The 15,368-nt window shown below is 45.2% G+C and overlaps 2 protein-coding genes across 2 annotated transcripts in view; one reads left to right on the forward strand and one right to left on the reverse strand.

Annotated features, from left to right (window-relative positions):
- PDZD2 (PDZ domain containing 2) overlaps positions 1–15,368 on the forward strand; it is a gene marked incomplete at its 5' end in the record, with an annotated part of 246,289 nt that overhangs the window by 143,651 nt on the left and 87,270 nt on the right. The window contains 2 exons of the mRNA XM_081233372.1: positions 2,786–3,287; positions 12,389–12,531. Of these exons, the coding sequence (XP_081089498.1) occupies positions 2,786–3,287; positions 12,389–12,531 (645 nt within the window). The remainder of the gene's footprint in view (positions 1–2,785; positions 3,288–12,388; positions 12,532–15,368) is intronic.
- Positions 1–15,368, reverse strand: part of GOLPH3 (golgi phosphoprotein 3) — a 274,985-nt gene that overhangs the window by 107,518 nt on the left and 152,099 nt on the right. The gene's annotated exons all lie outside the window — the stretch shown is intronic.

The following is a 15,368-nucleotide window of genomic DNA, read 5'->3' on the forward strand; positions in this document are numbered from 1 at the left end:
GATCTTCCCGGACCGGGGCACGAACCCGCGTCCCCTGCATCGGCAGGCGGACTCTCGACCACTGTGCCACCAGGGAAGCCCTGTTATTTTTTTTTTAATTGAGAAATAATTCATATAACATCACATTCATCATTTTAAAGTGTACAGTTTAGTGGGTATATTCATACATTCACCATGTTGTGCAACCATCACCACTATCTAATTCTAGAACATTTCCATCACCCCCGCAAAAAACCTGTACCTATTAGCGGTCAGTCTCAATTCTCCTCTCTCTCCCATCCCCCCAGCTCCTGGCAACCACGAATCTACTTTCTACCTCAGTGAATCTGCCTATTCTGGACAGATTGGAATGATAATGGAATGATATATGGCCTTTTGTGGCCTGGCATCTTTCAGTTACCATAATGCTTCAAGCTTCACCCATGTTGTAGCATGAACTTCAGTCCTTTTTATTGCTGGATAGTATTCCGTTATATAGATATACTCTATTTTGTCTATCCATTCATCAGTCAATGGAAATTTGGTGTAATTACCATTGTTTTACATGGTTGGGCCAAAGCTATGACAAAAACTTGGGTGTCTAACTCTCAACCTGGTCCTGTTTTTCCTACCCCATCCTGTTTTTCATAACATCTGAGCATATGTATTGGATTAATAGTAGTGGTTGTTCAGGGGAAACCCTTACAACCTGGCTAATTACTGTTATGATTTTATATCTTTAAAAGATTTTATCCAGTATGGATAAAAAATACACAATTCAAAAAGTAACGTCTAAACATTGTAGAAAAATGGTGCGGAGAACCAGGATTCATTTACAATGTCTAGATTCCAGTCCAGAAAGGTCTTCATGCCTCTTCCTCTCACTGTAGTTCACAGAACAACCTGAAGTCTGTACAGTATCTTTTATCTACCTGGTTTTTATGTGTAAGTTCATTACCTTGGCTTATAGCCCAGGATCAAAGAAAGTTTTTACTAGCTCTGGTTGATGTTTGAGGACTCTTCTCTCTTGTTCACTTTACTCCAAGGCAAAAATTCAGAATTGTCCTCTTCTTCGGTTAGACAGTCACTGTCATTGCATTACCCTGACCATTAGGTAGGGGGAATATACGCCCTTGGCTCAGAACTTAGTACATTTCAAACACGACTGGTCATCTCTCCTTATGACCTGGCCCCCTTCCCACATACTGACTGCCCCAGCTCTCAAGTCTGGTTTGGTATACTGGGAAAAGTTCTGTTTTCCACATTGCATTGAAGATGTAGGCAACAGAGCCTCAGGCCTTCTCTTTGTGGGGCTCGAAGCGGGGAAGCAGGTCTGACTCATTAAGGATTTGGTGGTTGACATTCTTTGCTTGGGAACCAGTGACGTGTAGTATGTGGCAAGATCCCAGTGGTGAAGGCATCCCCTGGGCTCATCTGGGGTTTGTGCTTCCTTATCTCGGGTGGCACTGGCGGGAGATCCAGCCCAGCCTGGCTTCCTGACTTTGAGCAAGTGTTTTCTTTGCTGAAACTTTAATGATCTGGTCCTGGATGCCGCTAATTACTCATCTCGTGTGAGGTTCTGTTGTTATTCTTCAAGATCTGGAGGAGTCATTGTATGTCAGGCTTCACGTGCATTATCTCAGTTATATGGTTTCCTGCTTCTAAGTGTTTGGCAGTCCTCAGAAACATGTGAAAACGACTGAGCCTGGCCCTCGTCTTCCTCAGGCTAAACATCCCTCCTTCCTCCCACTGTTCCTGGTTGCCCCAGTTTCCAGCAGCCGTCTTCCTCCTGGTTGCCCTATGTCTGTGTTTTCCACTTTGTCAGTGTTCCTCTTCACGTGATGCCCAGACTGGAAATGACACTTCACGTGTGCTATGAACAACCAAACTAGAACCATTACCGAGAAATGAATCTGATGCTCATTTCATGCCGCACACACTTGCTGTGCTTCTTTACTGGCTGCATCTTAATACCAGCCAACCCCTTCTACCCGCCCCCAACTCAGGACCTTCTTTTCCCTTTAACTGCTGTGAGGCAAAGGTTCCTCTTGTGCAGCTGATTGTTTTTTTCCACTTCGGCTCTTTCCAATCTGTGGCTTTTTTTTTTTTTTTTAAGTGTAGTTGATCTACAATGTTGTGTTAATTTCTGCTGTAAGTTTCTGCTGTATAGCAAAGTGATTCAGTTATTCATGTATATACATTCTTTTTCATATTCTTTTCCATTATGGTTTATCACAGGATATTGAATATAGTTCCCTGTGCTATACAGTAGGACCTTGTTGTTTCTCTATTCTGTATATAATAGTTTGCATCATGCGGTTCATTTTTGGATCCTGTGAGCAGAAGTGTACATTTCCCCCAAATCTATTTTATCCATTTTCCCCTGGGGACTCGCAGTGCTATCCCACAGAACGTTATGAATGGGAAGCTGGCATCATTCCGATGTAACAAGTTGGTGAGCGAATGGAGAATAATTTTTTTTTAATGATATATTAGGATTGGCTCTGTTAATAGAAAAATCCTTCTCTGACTACCTTTGTGGGGTACTATCATGAGTCATTTCCAGTTCATGGTGGTTTTATGGTTTGTTTGGGTGTTATTTTTAGCATCAACAATTAAATAGATTAAAAGAGCGAATGAAGTGTGGAGCCTCTTTAAGAAGCTTAGTGCCTCAATCTGTTAGCCAGGATTTTAGTCACATGGGTCCTGTGTGGGCCATCAGATGCATCAACCCGCTGCATTGTTCTTGGAGGATGTTTGGAGGGTTTTAACCAGCCCCTCTCTGACCCCCCTCTGTCCGTTGCAGTTACCTGGCTGAGCAGTGCTGGAATGGCGGCTTCATCTACCTGATCATGCTGCGCCGCTTCAAGCACCAAGTCCATTCTCCTTATAACGGCAACAGTAGCAACAGCTCCGAACCAGGAGAGACGCCTACCTTGGAGCTGGGGGACCGAGCTGTGAAAAAGGGGAAAAGAGCAAGAAAGTTTGGGGTCATTGCCAGGCCTTCTACCCACAAAGCCACTGAAGAATCCAAGAGCAGCACTGGCTGTGAGTTGGACAGTGACCCTGTGTCTGAACTAGACAATGGCCTGGACCCTGAACTGGGAAACGGTCATATTTTTGAGCTAGAAAATGGCCCAGATCCGCTCAAGGAGGTGGCTGGATCCCATCTAGAGAGGTCGGAATTGGACAAAGGGAAGGAGCCTAGGATTGCAAAGACGGACGGCCCTCTGCCCACAAGCAATGACAGACGCCGCTTCTCAAAATCTGGGAAGACAGACTTCCAATCCAGCGACTGCCTGGCACGGGTAAGGTTTGCTTTGGTGGTAGAACCTGAATTTTCAATGAAATGTTGTTTGCAGTTGCATTTAAGGTTTGGAAAATACATCTAAGATGACCTTGCATTTAGAAACTGAAAGATTTATTAAGATAAATGATCATAGGACATGACAATAACAACCAAAAAACCAAGTCATTTTATCACACTTAAATAAAGAGCTAGTCGAGTTATCCTAAGTGGAAAATTCAAGCCTTCTGTGGTATAATTTGAGTCATATGAGGCCCAGATAAAGTACTTGAACTGCATCATTATTTATCACTGCTGTCACCAGTGGAATTGCCACTGCAAGGCCAAGAATTCCTGGTGACCACTGATAGCATAAATATCCAAGCCTTGGTATTACACAGGAAGGATGTCCAACCTGCAGGGAAGCATCTGCTTTTATTTTTAACATTTCAAAACCAGTGACATTTTCATGGGATAGTATTATTATATTGCTGAATTCCAGTGAAGTTTGGAAACTTCACAGAAATCTCTGATACTATGATATCCAGCTGTGATGGTCAGAGCTGCCCTCACCTAAAGGCAAAGCAGATGTGGTCTAGTTCTGAATGGTGATAGACACGCTTCTAGCCTCATATCATCTCCCCCATCATAACCAACACTCTCTTGTTAAGTTACATTTCTTTAGGGTCAGCGTGCTTGTTCCAAGAATCCTCTTGGCCAGGTATTCCTCTGGGTTCCTAAAAAAGCAGTAACTAGCTAGATGGTTCCTGACTGGTTTCTTTTCTGACTCAGGAGATGCCCTCTAAGGATGAAAGAGGAAGTTGGAAAGATGGAAAATGGGCACAGAGGAAGTATTGAGTTCAGCTTTGCAGCCTGGGAAATGGTGCCCTAGGAGTGAATGTAATTTCTAGTAAGGCTATTTCATGCATATTTCTGCAACTGTAGCCAATCTGTATAATGGGTTAAGAAGAATAAAAATAACCCCTCTCTTAAGGGACCATGTTCCTTCATTTGAGGAGCTGGGTGATCATCATAAAGCCTTACACAGAGAAGGTATATTTATAGATGGAATTTACAAACAAATGAGAAGCAAAAAATTAATGTTTCTATTCATGGTTTTCTACCAGTTTTATGCCCCTCCCCCCAAAAAGGATTAAGGGAAATACAAATATTATAATGTGTACAATATTATCAATGAATACTATATGTTGATGTGATTTTTTTTCTTCTGATGATTGTGAATATGCAGAAAGCTTAAGGTGCAAAAACCAAATGGGTGGTACTGGTTCATTTTGCAGTTTTAAGGCACCAAAGTTTAGGGTGGAATCTCACACATTCAGTCCAAAGAATAGGTTTTCATCTGGCCTAGGACACAGTGGAAATTATTTGGAATGAGTTTAAAAGAAAAAACGCCACACCAGACTTCTAAGAGAATACCCTCCTCTGCTCATCCTGATTGAAGGCAATAGCATAAACTTGAATTTCTGGATTAGACTATCTTAAGACTGCACATACCAGAGTTCCCTTGCCTGGTTTTTGTACTCAAGGTCAAATGTCCAAGAAGATACAAATGAAGGGTGAAAAAAACCAAACCATGATCTATTACCTTGGGGATTTTTTTTTTTTTTTTTGAAGCCCCATGCCTATAGCAAGGAGAGACTTGCCATCTGGAATTCTTCATAACTGTTCTAAATCTATAGACTGATTATTGACCCTGGATTGTACTTTTGGTCTTAGAAAGTCAGAATGGGCCACACACCTTCTCAGGCATGAATATTTCAGTACCCTCTTCAACCCCAGAAATAGCCTCATTAGATGCATTTACCTGGGATTGATAGGGTTGGCAAGAAATAGATCTTCACAGCTTTCCTCCGCACCCTGGCATCACCCAAACTGGGACCAATAGACCTAACAGAAGTCTGATTAGGTTCTTGGTATGAATAGATTTATATTTTTACTCCAGGACGAGCCCAAGGTCATGCTAAAATGGAATTTCCAGAAAAACAAAAATTAGCTATTTACCTCTTAAGCCTTGGGGTAAAATTCCATTCCATTTGAATAATGGGAGATTAGACATGTCAGTGTTGTTCCGTTTCTGCTTTCTTAATGATTTAATATATCTACAAAGACTTAATAAATTACAGACAAGGCTTATAATCATTCAGACCATTTTTAGTTGTCAGGTACTTCTTTTTCATAGACTGTTATTTCTTACAGGCAAATAAATCCTCAGGCTTTTTTTCTATATTCTGTTCTGCCTTAATGGACCTATAGGAAACATATTTCCTTTTAACAAATATGTCCTTTTAAAAAATGGCTTGTTTCTGTAAAATATTAACACATAATGATACACATGCAAACAGATTAATTTTTTAAAAACTTGGGACCATCTTCTAAAGCACAAGAATCTCCTAGGACATAGATAAGCAATTTTAGAAATGAGTTCAAAATTCCTTACTCTCTGTCTAGTAAAGATCATTACTCATCCAAGGTGACATATACATCATGTGTATTTTTGTAATGCTGCATGGTGAAAATGAATACAACCAAACTTAGTCACATAACAATGAAAAAAAAAGAATTCTACCGTTTGCCAGTCAGGGGAGTTTATTCACAGCTTGTGTGTGTGTCTACGGGTCCATTTGTGGTCTTACCCTAGTACCCAAAATCCACCCTGTGCAGTACCAGACCTCTTTCCTGTAAGTGGTTCAGCAGAGACCTCAGAAAGGCTTCCGCAGGTCTGAATCTGCAGGAAAGTATGTGAAACTCAGAAGGAGAATCACACTGAGGACTTCTCCTGGGTGGTCCCTGTTTGTGTCAAGCAGAGGCAGCAGGAGGATGGTCCTCTTCTAGGAAGTCCCCATGGTCTCTGGGTGAACTTATATCCTTCTACATGGTAATGTCTCCTAAATTCACGTCTGCCTTCACCTCTCTCCTGAGCCCTCGAGCTTTCTACCAACCACGTACAGGATGTCTCCAATCTTAGATATGTCACATCATGCCTGAAACTCGATGCATTGCTCTCCCGCACCACCAAGCCTGCTCCAACACTCCAGGTCTCACCATCCACAAAGCTGCCCAAGCCAGAAACCTGAGATTCAACTAGTGACCACTAGCCCTGGTCTGTGCAGAGCTTTCCCTGGTTTTGCACTGACAGCCCCACATCCTGGGAAACGCCTTCACCCAGGCAGATTGAGACAGTGGGCATCGTGGAGTCAGCAGGAATGCTGCCCTCTTCCTTACACCACATGCAGTCAGCCACCAGTCCTGTCAACTGCTGCTCCCTTCAAGATCTCTGTCTGCTCCACTTCTCTGTGCTCCCTCCGACAGCTTTAGGTCAGGGCCAGGCTGCTCTCATTTCTCACCTGAGTGGTCACAGTAGTCTCCCACCCGTCTCACTGCTCCCGCTTTCATCCCATCACCCACTGTCCCCACTGCAACCAGAGGGACCTTTCTAAAGAGCAGATCTTACTGCGCGAGCATGCGCACACATGTACGCACGCATGTGCGCTAAAGCTTAAACCATTTGGTGGTCCACTTTGCCCTTGGGGTAACACCCAAATACCTTGGCTTGACATAGCATGTGAGGCCCTTTCATCACCTGATCCCTGATTAACTCTTTGCCCCCATTTCTCACTGCTTTCTTCCTCCCTGACTTTGGCTGAGTTCGTTTGTTTCAAAAGGCCACGCTCACTCTTGCCTCTGAGCCTTTGCTCTCTCAGTCCCAGCTCAGCGCCTTGCACCTGTAGGTGCTCTGTAGATATTTATTAATGAAGGCACAGGGGAGCCCCAGGCCTGAGAGATGGGGCACCAAGTTCCAGTCCTGGTCCTTCCATTCCCAGCTCTGTGGCCTTCAGGCTGCCATGTCCTTTCTCGGAGCTTCAGTATTCTTACCTCCGAACTGAGCATTTTGGTCTGATGACTACGGGATTTCAACTCTGACATTATGATGACATGTTTCTTCATTTCTTACTTAGATCATTCTAAGTAAGAAGGGATAAGCAAACAGTCTCAAAATAGGTCTGCAACTGGAGCCAGAGCATGTACTGCAGTGAAATTCTAGTTGGATGATGTGTCTTCTCACATTTGGGGCAAAGATGCTGTTGTAAAATTTTATTTTGGGTTCTAGCAGATGAGGTCATTTAAATGCTGCCGAGGCCGCTCCCTTTAGTGTACCACCCCTGTTTTGGTAAATAAATCCCTCTGTTTGCCTTCGTGAAGAGATGCATATGTGAGCTCACACAGTAATTGGGGTTTACAGGAAAGGGTAGCACTCTGACAACATTAATACAGACGTACGTAGTGTCCAATTTTGCGTGGTTTGGCTTTTTCTCAACAGGCTGACAAAGTCTCATTGCCCTTTAAGCCAGTGTACGAGGAAGCAAAGGCCCAAGCCCTCTGTCTAGACGGGATCTGTTTCAGAACTCAATCATCTCTACAACTGGATCTGTGTTCACACGCTGAATATTGGCAAACAGGCAGGTCTCCCATCTGGGCAAACTTCTTAACGTCAGTTTCAATAACTTTGAAGAACCCTAGGATTAGTGGATAAACATTCTCTATTTGTTAATTCAGTGACATTTATGCAGTATAGTTATGTGCTAGGCACTGTTCTAGCTGCTGGAGAACCCATCTGTAAATGAGAGAGAAAGTTCCTGTCCTGCGGCATGTGTCACGTATAAGGGGCCACAAGCAATAAATAAGAAAATAAATCAGAATGTTAGATGCGGACCATAAGTACGATAAATAAAGTAAAACAGTGACATGAAAGATGGCCCCGCAGTGACACGGGCAGGGGGCAAATTGATATTGGGTGTCATCGGCAAAAGACCTCATTAAAGAGGCCATGTTTCAGCTACAGACTGAGTGTCAGCCCTGCAGAATCTGGGGGCAGAATATTTCCGGTGAGGAACCAGCACATGCAGCTGCTGTCAGACAGGAATGATAGAATATTCCAGGAGCGGAGAGACCGCAGCACAGTGAGTGATGGGGAGAGGACTAGGAGGTGACGTGGGAGATGTGGATGGGGCTAGATTACAAAGGTTCATGTTCGCCATGGCAAAGAGTGTGGACCCTATTCTAAGTCTGGTGGGGAGCTGTCGGAAGGTTTAAGCTGAGCGCATCATGATATATATATATATATATCTGTTAACATTTACCCTAGATGCGTAATGGATAATAGTGGTTTGTGAGAGGTAAAGCATAAAAAGGGAGACCAGATTGGAAGCCATTGTGCTAACCCAAGCTAAAGATGCTGGTGGCTCTGACAAGGGTGGTGTCAGGGAAGAAAGGCAGAGGTAGATGAAGGTGGATCTGTTTTGCAAATAGAGCTTTTAGATCTCACTCGTGGTTTCGGTGTAGGAAATCGAAGGATAAGTCAAAGACAGTTCATGGGGTTTTGGTTTGCATATCCTCTTGAGCTTGAGTACATGATGTTGCTATTCCCACTGAGATGGGAAAGAAGGAGAGTCCTGTTTTGACCGTACTGGTGTGTGTAGTGGATACCTAAGTGGAATCCTAAGGAGGCAGTTGGAAATATACTTGATATTTCTTGTTTTGAAGTTGGCCTGTTGGTTTTTGGCCAGTGCCAGCTTTAGGCTAATAAACTTTAGACACTGATTTTATTTTTAACTGACCGCTGCTTTCAGCTGTAGGCAGCTAGATTTACTACGGACAGTTGTACAATTGAGACCGATAATATCTGCCTCTTCCCGTTGCTGCCTCTCTTTGTGTTCCCCCGAGCTCCTTCATCAGATGATCAAGAAATTCCAGGGTGAGGCAATTTGCATCATTGTCTTTGAATTCTCCCCTTATAGTTTCTGCTGTGTTGTCGGGGGAAAATCATATTATTGGATAAAAGAAAATCTGTTTCTGGACTAGTGTAGTTGGAGGCTGTATTACAGATTGGTCATTTCTACCCTCTGAAGCTGTTTCTATTAGATATGTGTTTTGGTTTTGTTTTGCTTTTAACTAGTTGTGTGCATCTTGGGCAGGGGCAGGGGTGTGGAGAGGGCGTGTGGGCGCTCTTGTCTTTAACTCCTCTGTCAGGGTCAACATTTAGGCCATTCTTCTTTCCCCATGAATGTAGTTTTGCATGTTTCTTGTCACAAGTACTATTTCTTTTTCTTTTTTTTTTTTTGCGGTATGTGGGGCTCTCACTGCTGTGGCCTCTCCCGTTGTGGAGCACAGGCTCCGGACGCGCAGGCCCAGCGGCCATGGCTCACGGGCCCAGCCACTCCGCAGCACGCGGGATCCTCCCGGACCGGGGCACGAACCCGCGTCGCCTGCATCGGCAGGCGGACTCCCAACCACTGCGCCACCAGGGGCTTCCACAAGTACTATTTCTAAAACATTTAAGAATTAGAAAGAACTGTATCTAGTATTGTCACATCCTCTGTGAACCATACTTAACATGTTCTGTTTAGCAGAAGGAGGGTAGGACGGGAGAAAATGATGGTGTAGCTAGTAATAGGGATGGATAGGTTTTAACTAATTTGGGCTAAAACCAAAGGGGTTTTCTTATTTCTGGGCTCTCATAATGGTCCATGTTGTTCTTGGGAAGAGTTCTACAGCTTCTCTGTACTGGGAGAGGGAGGAACACTGTCCCACATCTTCAAGACCCCGGGAGCCATGGCATATCTTCCAAGGAAAAAAGTCAAGCCACCGTCGGCTCTCGTTTGTTACCTGCACCATGAGGCCCAGGGAAGCAGCCACAGGGCTGGCCCACGTGCCAGTGTGGGATGCCCAGCACGCCGGGATAACAGCTAACCGGAGCACCCCTGCCTTTGTCCTCTTCGGGGTCCTCCGATAGCCATAGGGTCTCGTGTAGTGGAAGCACTGAAGGTTGCTATCTCGTGGTAGCACTGATTCTCAAGGATGGCTTCTTGGAAGTCGTGGAGCTGTGAGAGACTCTGAAGGCCAGGAAAGCTGTTTCTGAATGGGAAAGAAAGATGTTCCAGAGGTCAGAGGCAACCAACCAAAACCCAGGGAGTCCAAAGTGAGGCGATGGGATGGTGTAGGGATCGTTGACAAGTTCATGAACTACTGTGGGAGAAAAGCCAGTGACTTCTGCGGTTACATTTGGCCAGACAGGCTTCGTGGGCCTGTGGTCAGTGGATGGAGGAGACAGCTGGCACCACGGCGTGTTGTTGGAGTCATGGAGCCCCCGTGAGCTGCGCTGGACCAGGAGAAGTGTAGGGCCCAACAGGTCTCTGTCTGGCAATAATTTCCCTAGACGTTCCTGTTGCTGCACATTAGTGACCGTTCAACATCTGCTTTTTTTACCGTTGCATTTTAGTTGCTGACAGTATGCATTTCAGATTTTCTAAATGCTTCACATTTTTCCTCTTTTGCAAGCAGCTTGAATGGGCAGGTTGCCTATTTTTCGGGAGATGCTGGCTTTGTCTGTATTGGACCCTTAACGGTTCCGTTGGACCTTCACGATGAATGAAGAAAACACATAGCTTTTCTTTTATAAATTGAGGGATGCATTGTGACCCCTACCTGTATACCTGGAGCCAACAAGGACTTTGGGATGAGCCTAAAATCAGACTCCCAAATAAATCACTTTACAAGCTTTAGCTTTCATTTCTCTGAGCAGCCAATTATCAAACATTTTGCAGTGGGTGTATGTTTGTGTCCTTGGAGTGAAATACGGAGTCTCATGGAGAATAAACCAGAGCAGAAAAGCTACTAGCAGTCAAGAGGACTTAGACACCTTTATTAGTTTTTGAAAAAGATAGATCTTTGGCAGTTCTCTGGAGGTCCAGTGGTTAGGACTCCACGCTTTCCCTGCCCAGGGAGCAGGTTCAATCCCTGGTCGGGAAACTTAAGATTCCACAAGCCCTGTGGTGTGGCCTAAATAAATAAATTAATTAATTAAATAAAAGGGATAGATTTTTATAGTTGTTGAAGCATTTTTTAATTCATTGAAAGAGTATACTGACCAATGTGTTCAGAAGTTGATCACAAATTCATCTGTGAATTTTCTGTTTTGGTTTCTCCTACCCATGATCTCATTCATATATTTTAAGGAAGTTTGAGATTCAATTCAATATGATGTTTTTAACATATATGATATGCATGTGTAAGTCATACGTGGTTACCTATCAACACTTATTATGTATCTACTAGATGTCAGGAGCACTGCTGCCTGTTTCCATAAATGTCTCCTTTAATCCTAACACCAGACCTGGAAGTATTAATAATTAACCCCATTTTATATTTTTTTAAGAATTATATGTTTTTTTGTTTGTTTTCTGATTTTTCTAATATTTATTTGGCTGCACCAGGTCTCAGCTGCAGCAGCTGGGCTCCTTAGTTGTGGCTCCAGGGCGCCTCAGTTGCAGCTCGTCAGCTCTCCATCTGCGCCATCTGAGCTCCCAGTTGCGGCATGCATATGGAATCTAGTTCCCTGACCAGGGATCGAACCTGGGCCCCCTGCACTGGGAGCATGGAGTCCTATCCACTGTGCCACCAGGGAAGTCCCTGTAAAGGCAAGGAAACTGAGGTATTCAGGCCTTATGTGACTTTCGTAAGGACCAAGTGGCAGAGCTTGGCTCAAACTAGTTGAAGTCTCCTGGCACCAAGACCTAGCTCTGTCTTCCTTTCATCCTCCTTTATCAATTAGTAGCCATTGTAAATAAAAGGAACCCAGGCACAGTCAGTATTTACACATGTAGTGGTATCTGGGTCCCAGGCAGAAGAGCTTTACTTAACAGGACCCTGGTCAGGAAATTCGCAAATCACTTTTGCTGTGCTGTCCAGTGTCATTGCCACTAGCCACCGATGGCTAATTAAATGTAATTAAAATGAAATGAAATGAAAAATTCAGTGTCTCCGTTGCCACCAGCCATACTTCAGGTGTCCGATAGCCGCCTGTGGCTGGTGGCTCCTATTGGATGATGCAGAAAGAGGACACTCCTATTATCACAGAAGGTGGTTTTGGGCAGCACTGCCAGCTCGAGACTTTGGTCCAACCCACAGAATGTTCTCATCGGTGGTCCCCTGCGATATCTGTCGACAAGTGATGAATACTTGGCTGGACCCCCCCAGTCCCCTCTCCTTTGGCAATGGTGCGTGTCTGCCCAGATACTTCACATTCTGCTCACTTTTTCTTCCAAGGAGGAAGTTGGCCGGATATGGAAGATGGAGCTGCTTAAAGAATCGGATGGGCTGGGAATTCAGGTTAGTGGAGGCCGAGGATCAAAGCGCTCACCTCACGCTATCGTTGTCACCCAAGTGAAGGAAGGAGGTGCCGCTCACAGGTGACTAGATAACTCTCCCTTTCTCTGCCTCCTTGTCCTCCCCTCCCCTTCCCCCGGGGGCCGTGACTCTTCCGTTTGGTCAAAACACTGGGGATTACAGTTTACAGGGATGATGCTGGAGCACAGGAGGAGATCGGGCACCAGCGGTTCTAATTAAACACCCCTCTGAGCACAGGAAGTGGTTAATTGCCGGGGCTATTGCAAGCTCTGCCACACCATGAAGGAAAGATTAGATTTCTTTCTAATCCAGTTTGAGTGTCAAGTGAATGTCCCTTATCCTGACTTTCGGGATGTCTGTGACACGTGGTTCCTTATCCACGCATCGGAACACCACATCCCTGACATCATCACTCCCATGAGAGTGTGGCTGATGACTTGGGAAAGTGATGGGGTTTAAACCTGACCACAGTTCGTGTGCCGTGTCTGGATTCATCGGGTCTATCCAGATTTGATACACACTTAGATATGTGTGTCTCTGCCGTGCAGACGTGGAGGGGGCAAAATAAATGTGAATTTTCTCCTTGTGAAAACAATTCACACTCTAAAGCTTCTTTTTTTAACCTGAACAGTCCTCGGAAGTAGGAAGAGGGACAGGGCTTAGGAAGAGCATGTCAAAGAAGAAGTCCATGTTGAGTTAGAGGAGGTAGCCGTCCCCAAATGTGAGGTATGCCCTTGCCATGTAGCTAACTGCTTCTGTATACATAGGGCGTCTCCTGTTTGCAGAGCACAAAGTGGGACGCGTATATATGTTGGATGTCCATACGTAGACAGCAGGTGGATAAAGGTAGAGTTTCACTGATGAGGGAGGTGAATCTAGTCTGGAATTAGTGTTCAGTCCAGGTACCCTGGCGCTAAGGGGGAGATGGCAAACCAGAGCAGTACTGGCCTGCTCGAGACCGAGGGAGCTCTCAGAAATGTATCTCATGAGCCACAGTTGAAGGAGCTCAAGGTATTTAGTCTGAGGACTAGAATACCAAAGAAAGGACCAGGGTGCAAACTATCAAAGTGTTTCATGCTCATCAGTCCCCTAAGTAGAGAGTACGATCCTGATAACTCAAGTAGAAATAAGATTAACTGCAGATGTCAGTTATCTGGGTGGCAGTATTATTGAAAGATTAAGACCTTAGATAGTTTGTATGCAGCAGAGCATCATTACACTTCCCAAATGATGGATGCTTTAAGGAACTCTCATGAGATAGCCGTTTTCCCATTAGTCCTAGGCTTCAGGTTCTAGTCTGTCTTTGGAAACTTGGCAATTAGGAAATTCCTGTGCTCAGAGATGAGCTTATGTGAACTGTTCTTTTCTATTTTCCATGTGAGCTGTTTCTAGTGGGTCTCACCACTTTCTTACAGCCTTCGCTTAGATGTGTGTGTGTGTGTGTGTGTGTGTGTGTGTCTGGGTATTTAATTTATATGTGGGGCATTCTAGTTAATAACTGGAGATGAGAAATGTGGGATTAAAAAGGAACAGGGACAAGGATGATTTTGATGGAGGTGTGGATAAGTAAACCCAGGGACACTGGCCCAAACCACTACGTTCTCCTGTATTCCTGAATCCCTCTCCTCCAGGGTGCCCACCCACATACCTCTTTGACGTTCCAGTTTGCTTGTTCTCTGTGGTTTTCCTCTTCCCTTCTCTTTCCATCCTGAGCAACAGCCTGGGGTTCTTAGCATTTCTCTGCTTTAGGGTTTTTTTTTTTTTTTTTTTTTTTTTTGCGGTACGCGGGCCTCTCAGTGTTGTGGCCTCTCCCGTTGAGGAGCACAGGCTCCGGACGCGCAGTCTCAGCGGCCATGGCTCACGGGCCCAGCTGCTCCGCGGCATGTGGGATCTTCCCGGACTGGGGCACGAACCCGTGTCCCCTGCATCGGCAGGCGGACTCTCAACCACTGCGCCACCAGGGAAGCCCTGCTTTAGGGATTTTTGAAGAACAGAAAGCAGAGGCTCTCAGAGTCTCTGGTGCCTCCTGTCTTCTGTTAAAACCTAGATTCATAGAAAAGATTATGATGCATGCCCTAGAGGACACAGAGAGGGACTGGTAAGGGGGCGAGGATGGAGAACTTGGTCAATTCATTGAAACAAAGCAAGGAGGAGAGAGTCCATAGATTAGAGAGAAACAGAGTGGGGTGAATCTGGGAGTGTTGGAGACAAGCATGGGTCCCACCCAATCCTGGATGCTGATGTAAAGCCTTCAGAGGGGATGGTGGAATCCTGGGCTTTGAGTCTCTCAGCCTCACCAGGTTTCCCATCCCATATTCAGCGATGGAGATGAAAAGCCTCTGACTGCTTTGGGATCCTGGGAGACCAGGCCACTGGAGGCTCAGTTGGAACCCCACACTGTTAGCCCACCATGACTGACGGGACCTGCCTGGTGCTCTGTAGCGGTCTGCCACCCTTGACCCACTGTAGGGCAGGCAAACCCCGTGACGACTGGGCCTCCTGCCAGCCCAGTGGGAAGGAAACTCCAGGTCATTCACTTAATTTAAAGGAAATGAAGAAATAGAACATGTTTGTTCGCCTGTGTGGCACACCGGGTCTGATACGTACAACAGCAAGCGGTAACTTAGGCAGCTTCTTTGTTCATTTTTCTGTTCATGCTTCTGCTTATGAAGCTTGGCGGTAGGGACACAAAGAAGAAGGAGGCATTGTGAGACTTTACCCTCGAGGCCCTGTAACTCTTGGGGGCAGGGTTACAGACACACATGGTGTAGTGCCACAGAGGAAATCTGGGCAAGGGTGTGTCACCTAGGAAGAGAGAGGGACGTGGGTTAGAGAAGGATTCCTGGTGAGCTTGGGATACCTTCGCTCTTTGGGGGCTCAGCTCAGAGACTCAGCTGAT

This window comes from Mesoplodon bidens, assembly GCF_964165515.1.
Source record: "Mesoplodon bidens genome assembly, chromosome: 4".
NCBI classification, from domain to species: domain Eukaryota; kingdom Metazoa; phylum Chordata; class Mammalia; order Artiodactyla; family Ziphiidae; genus Mesoplodon; species Mesoplodon bidens.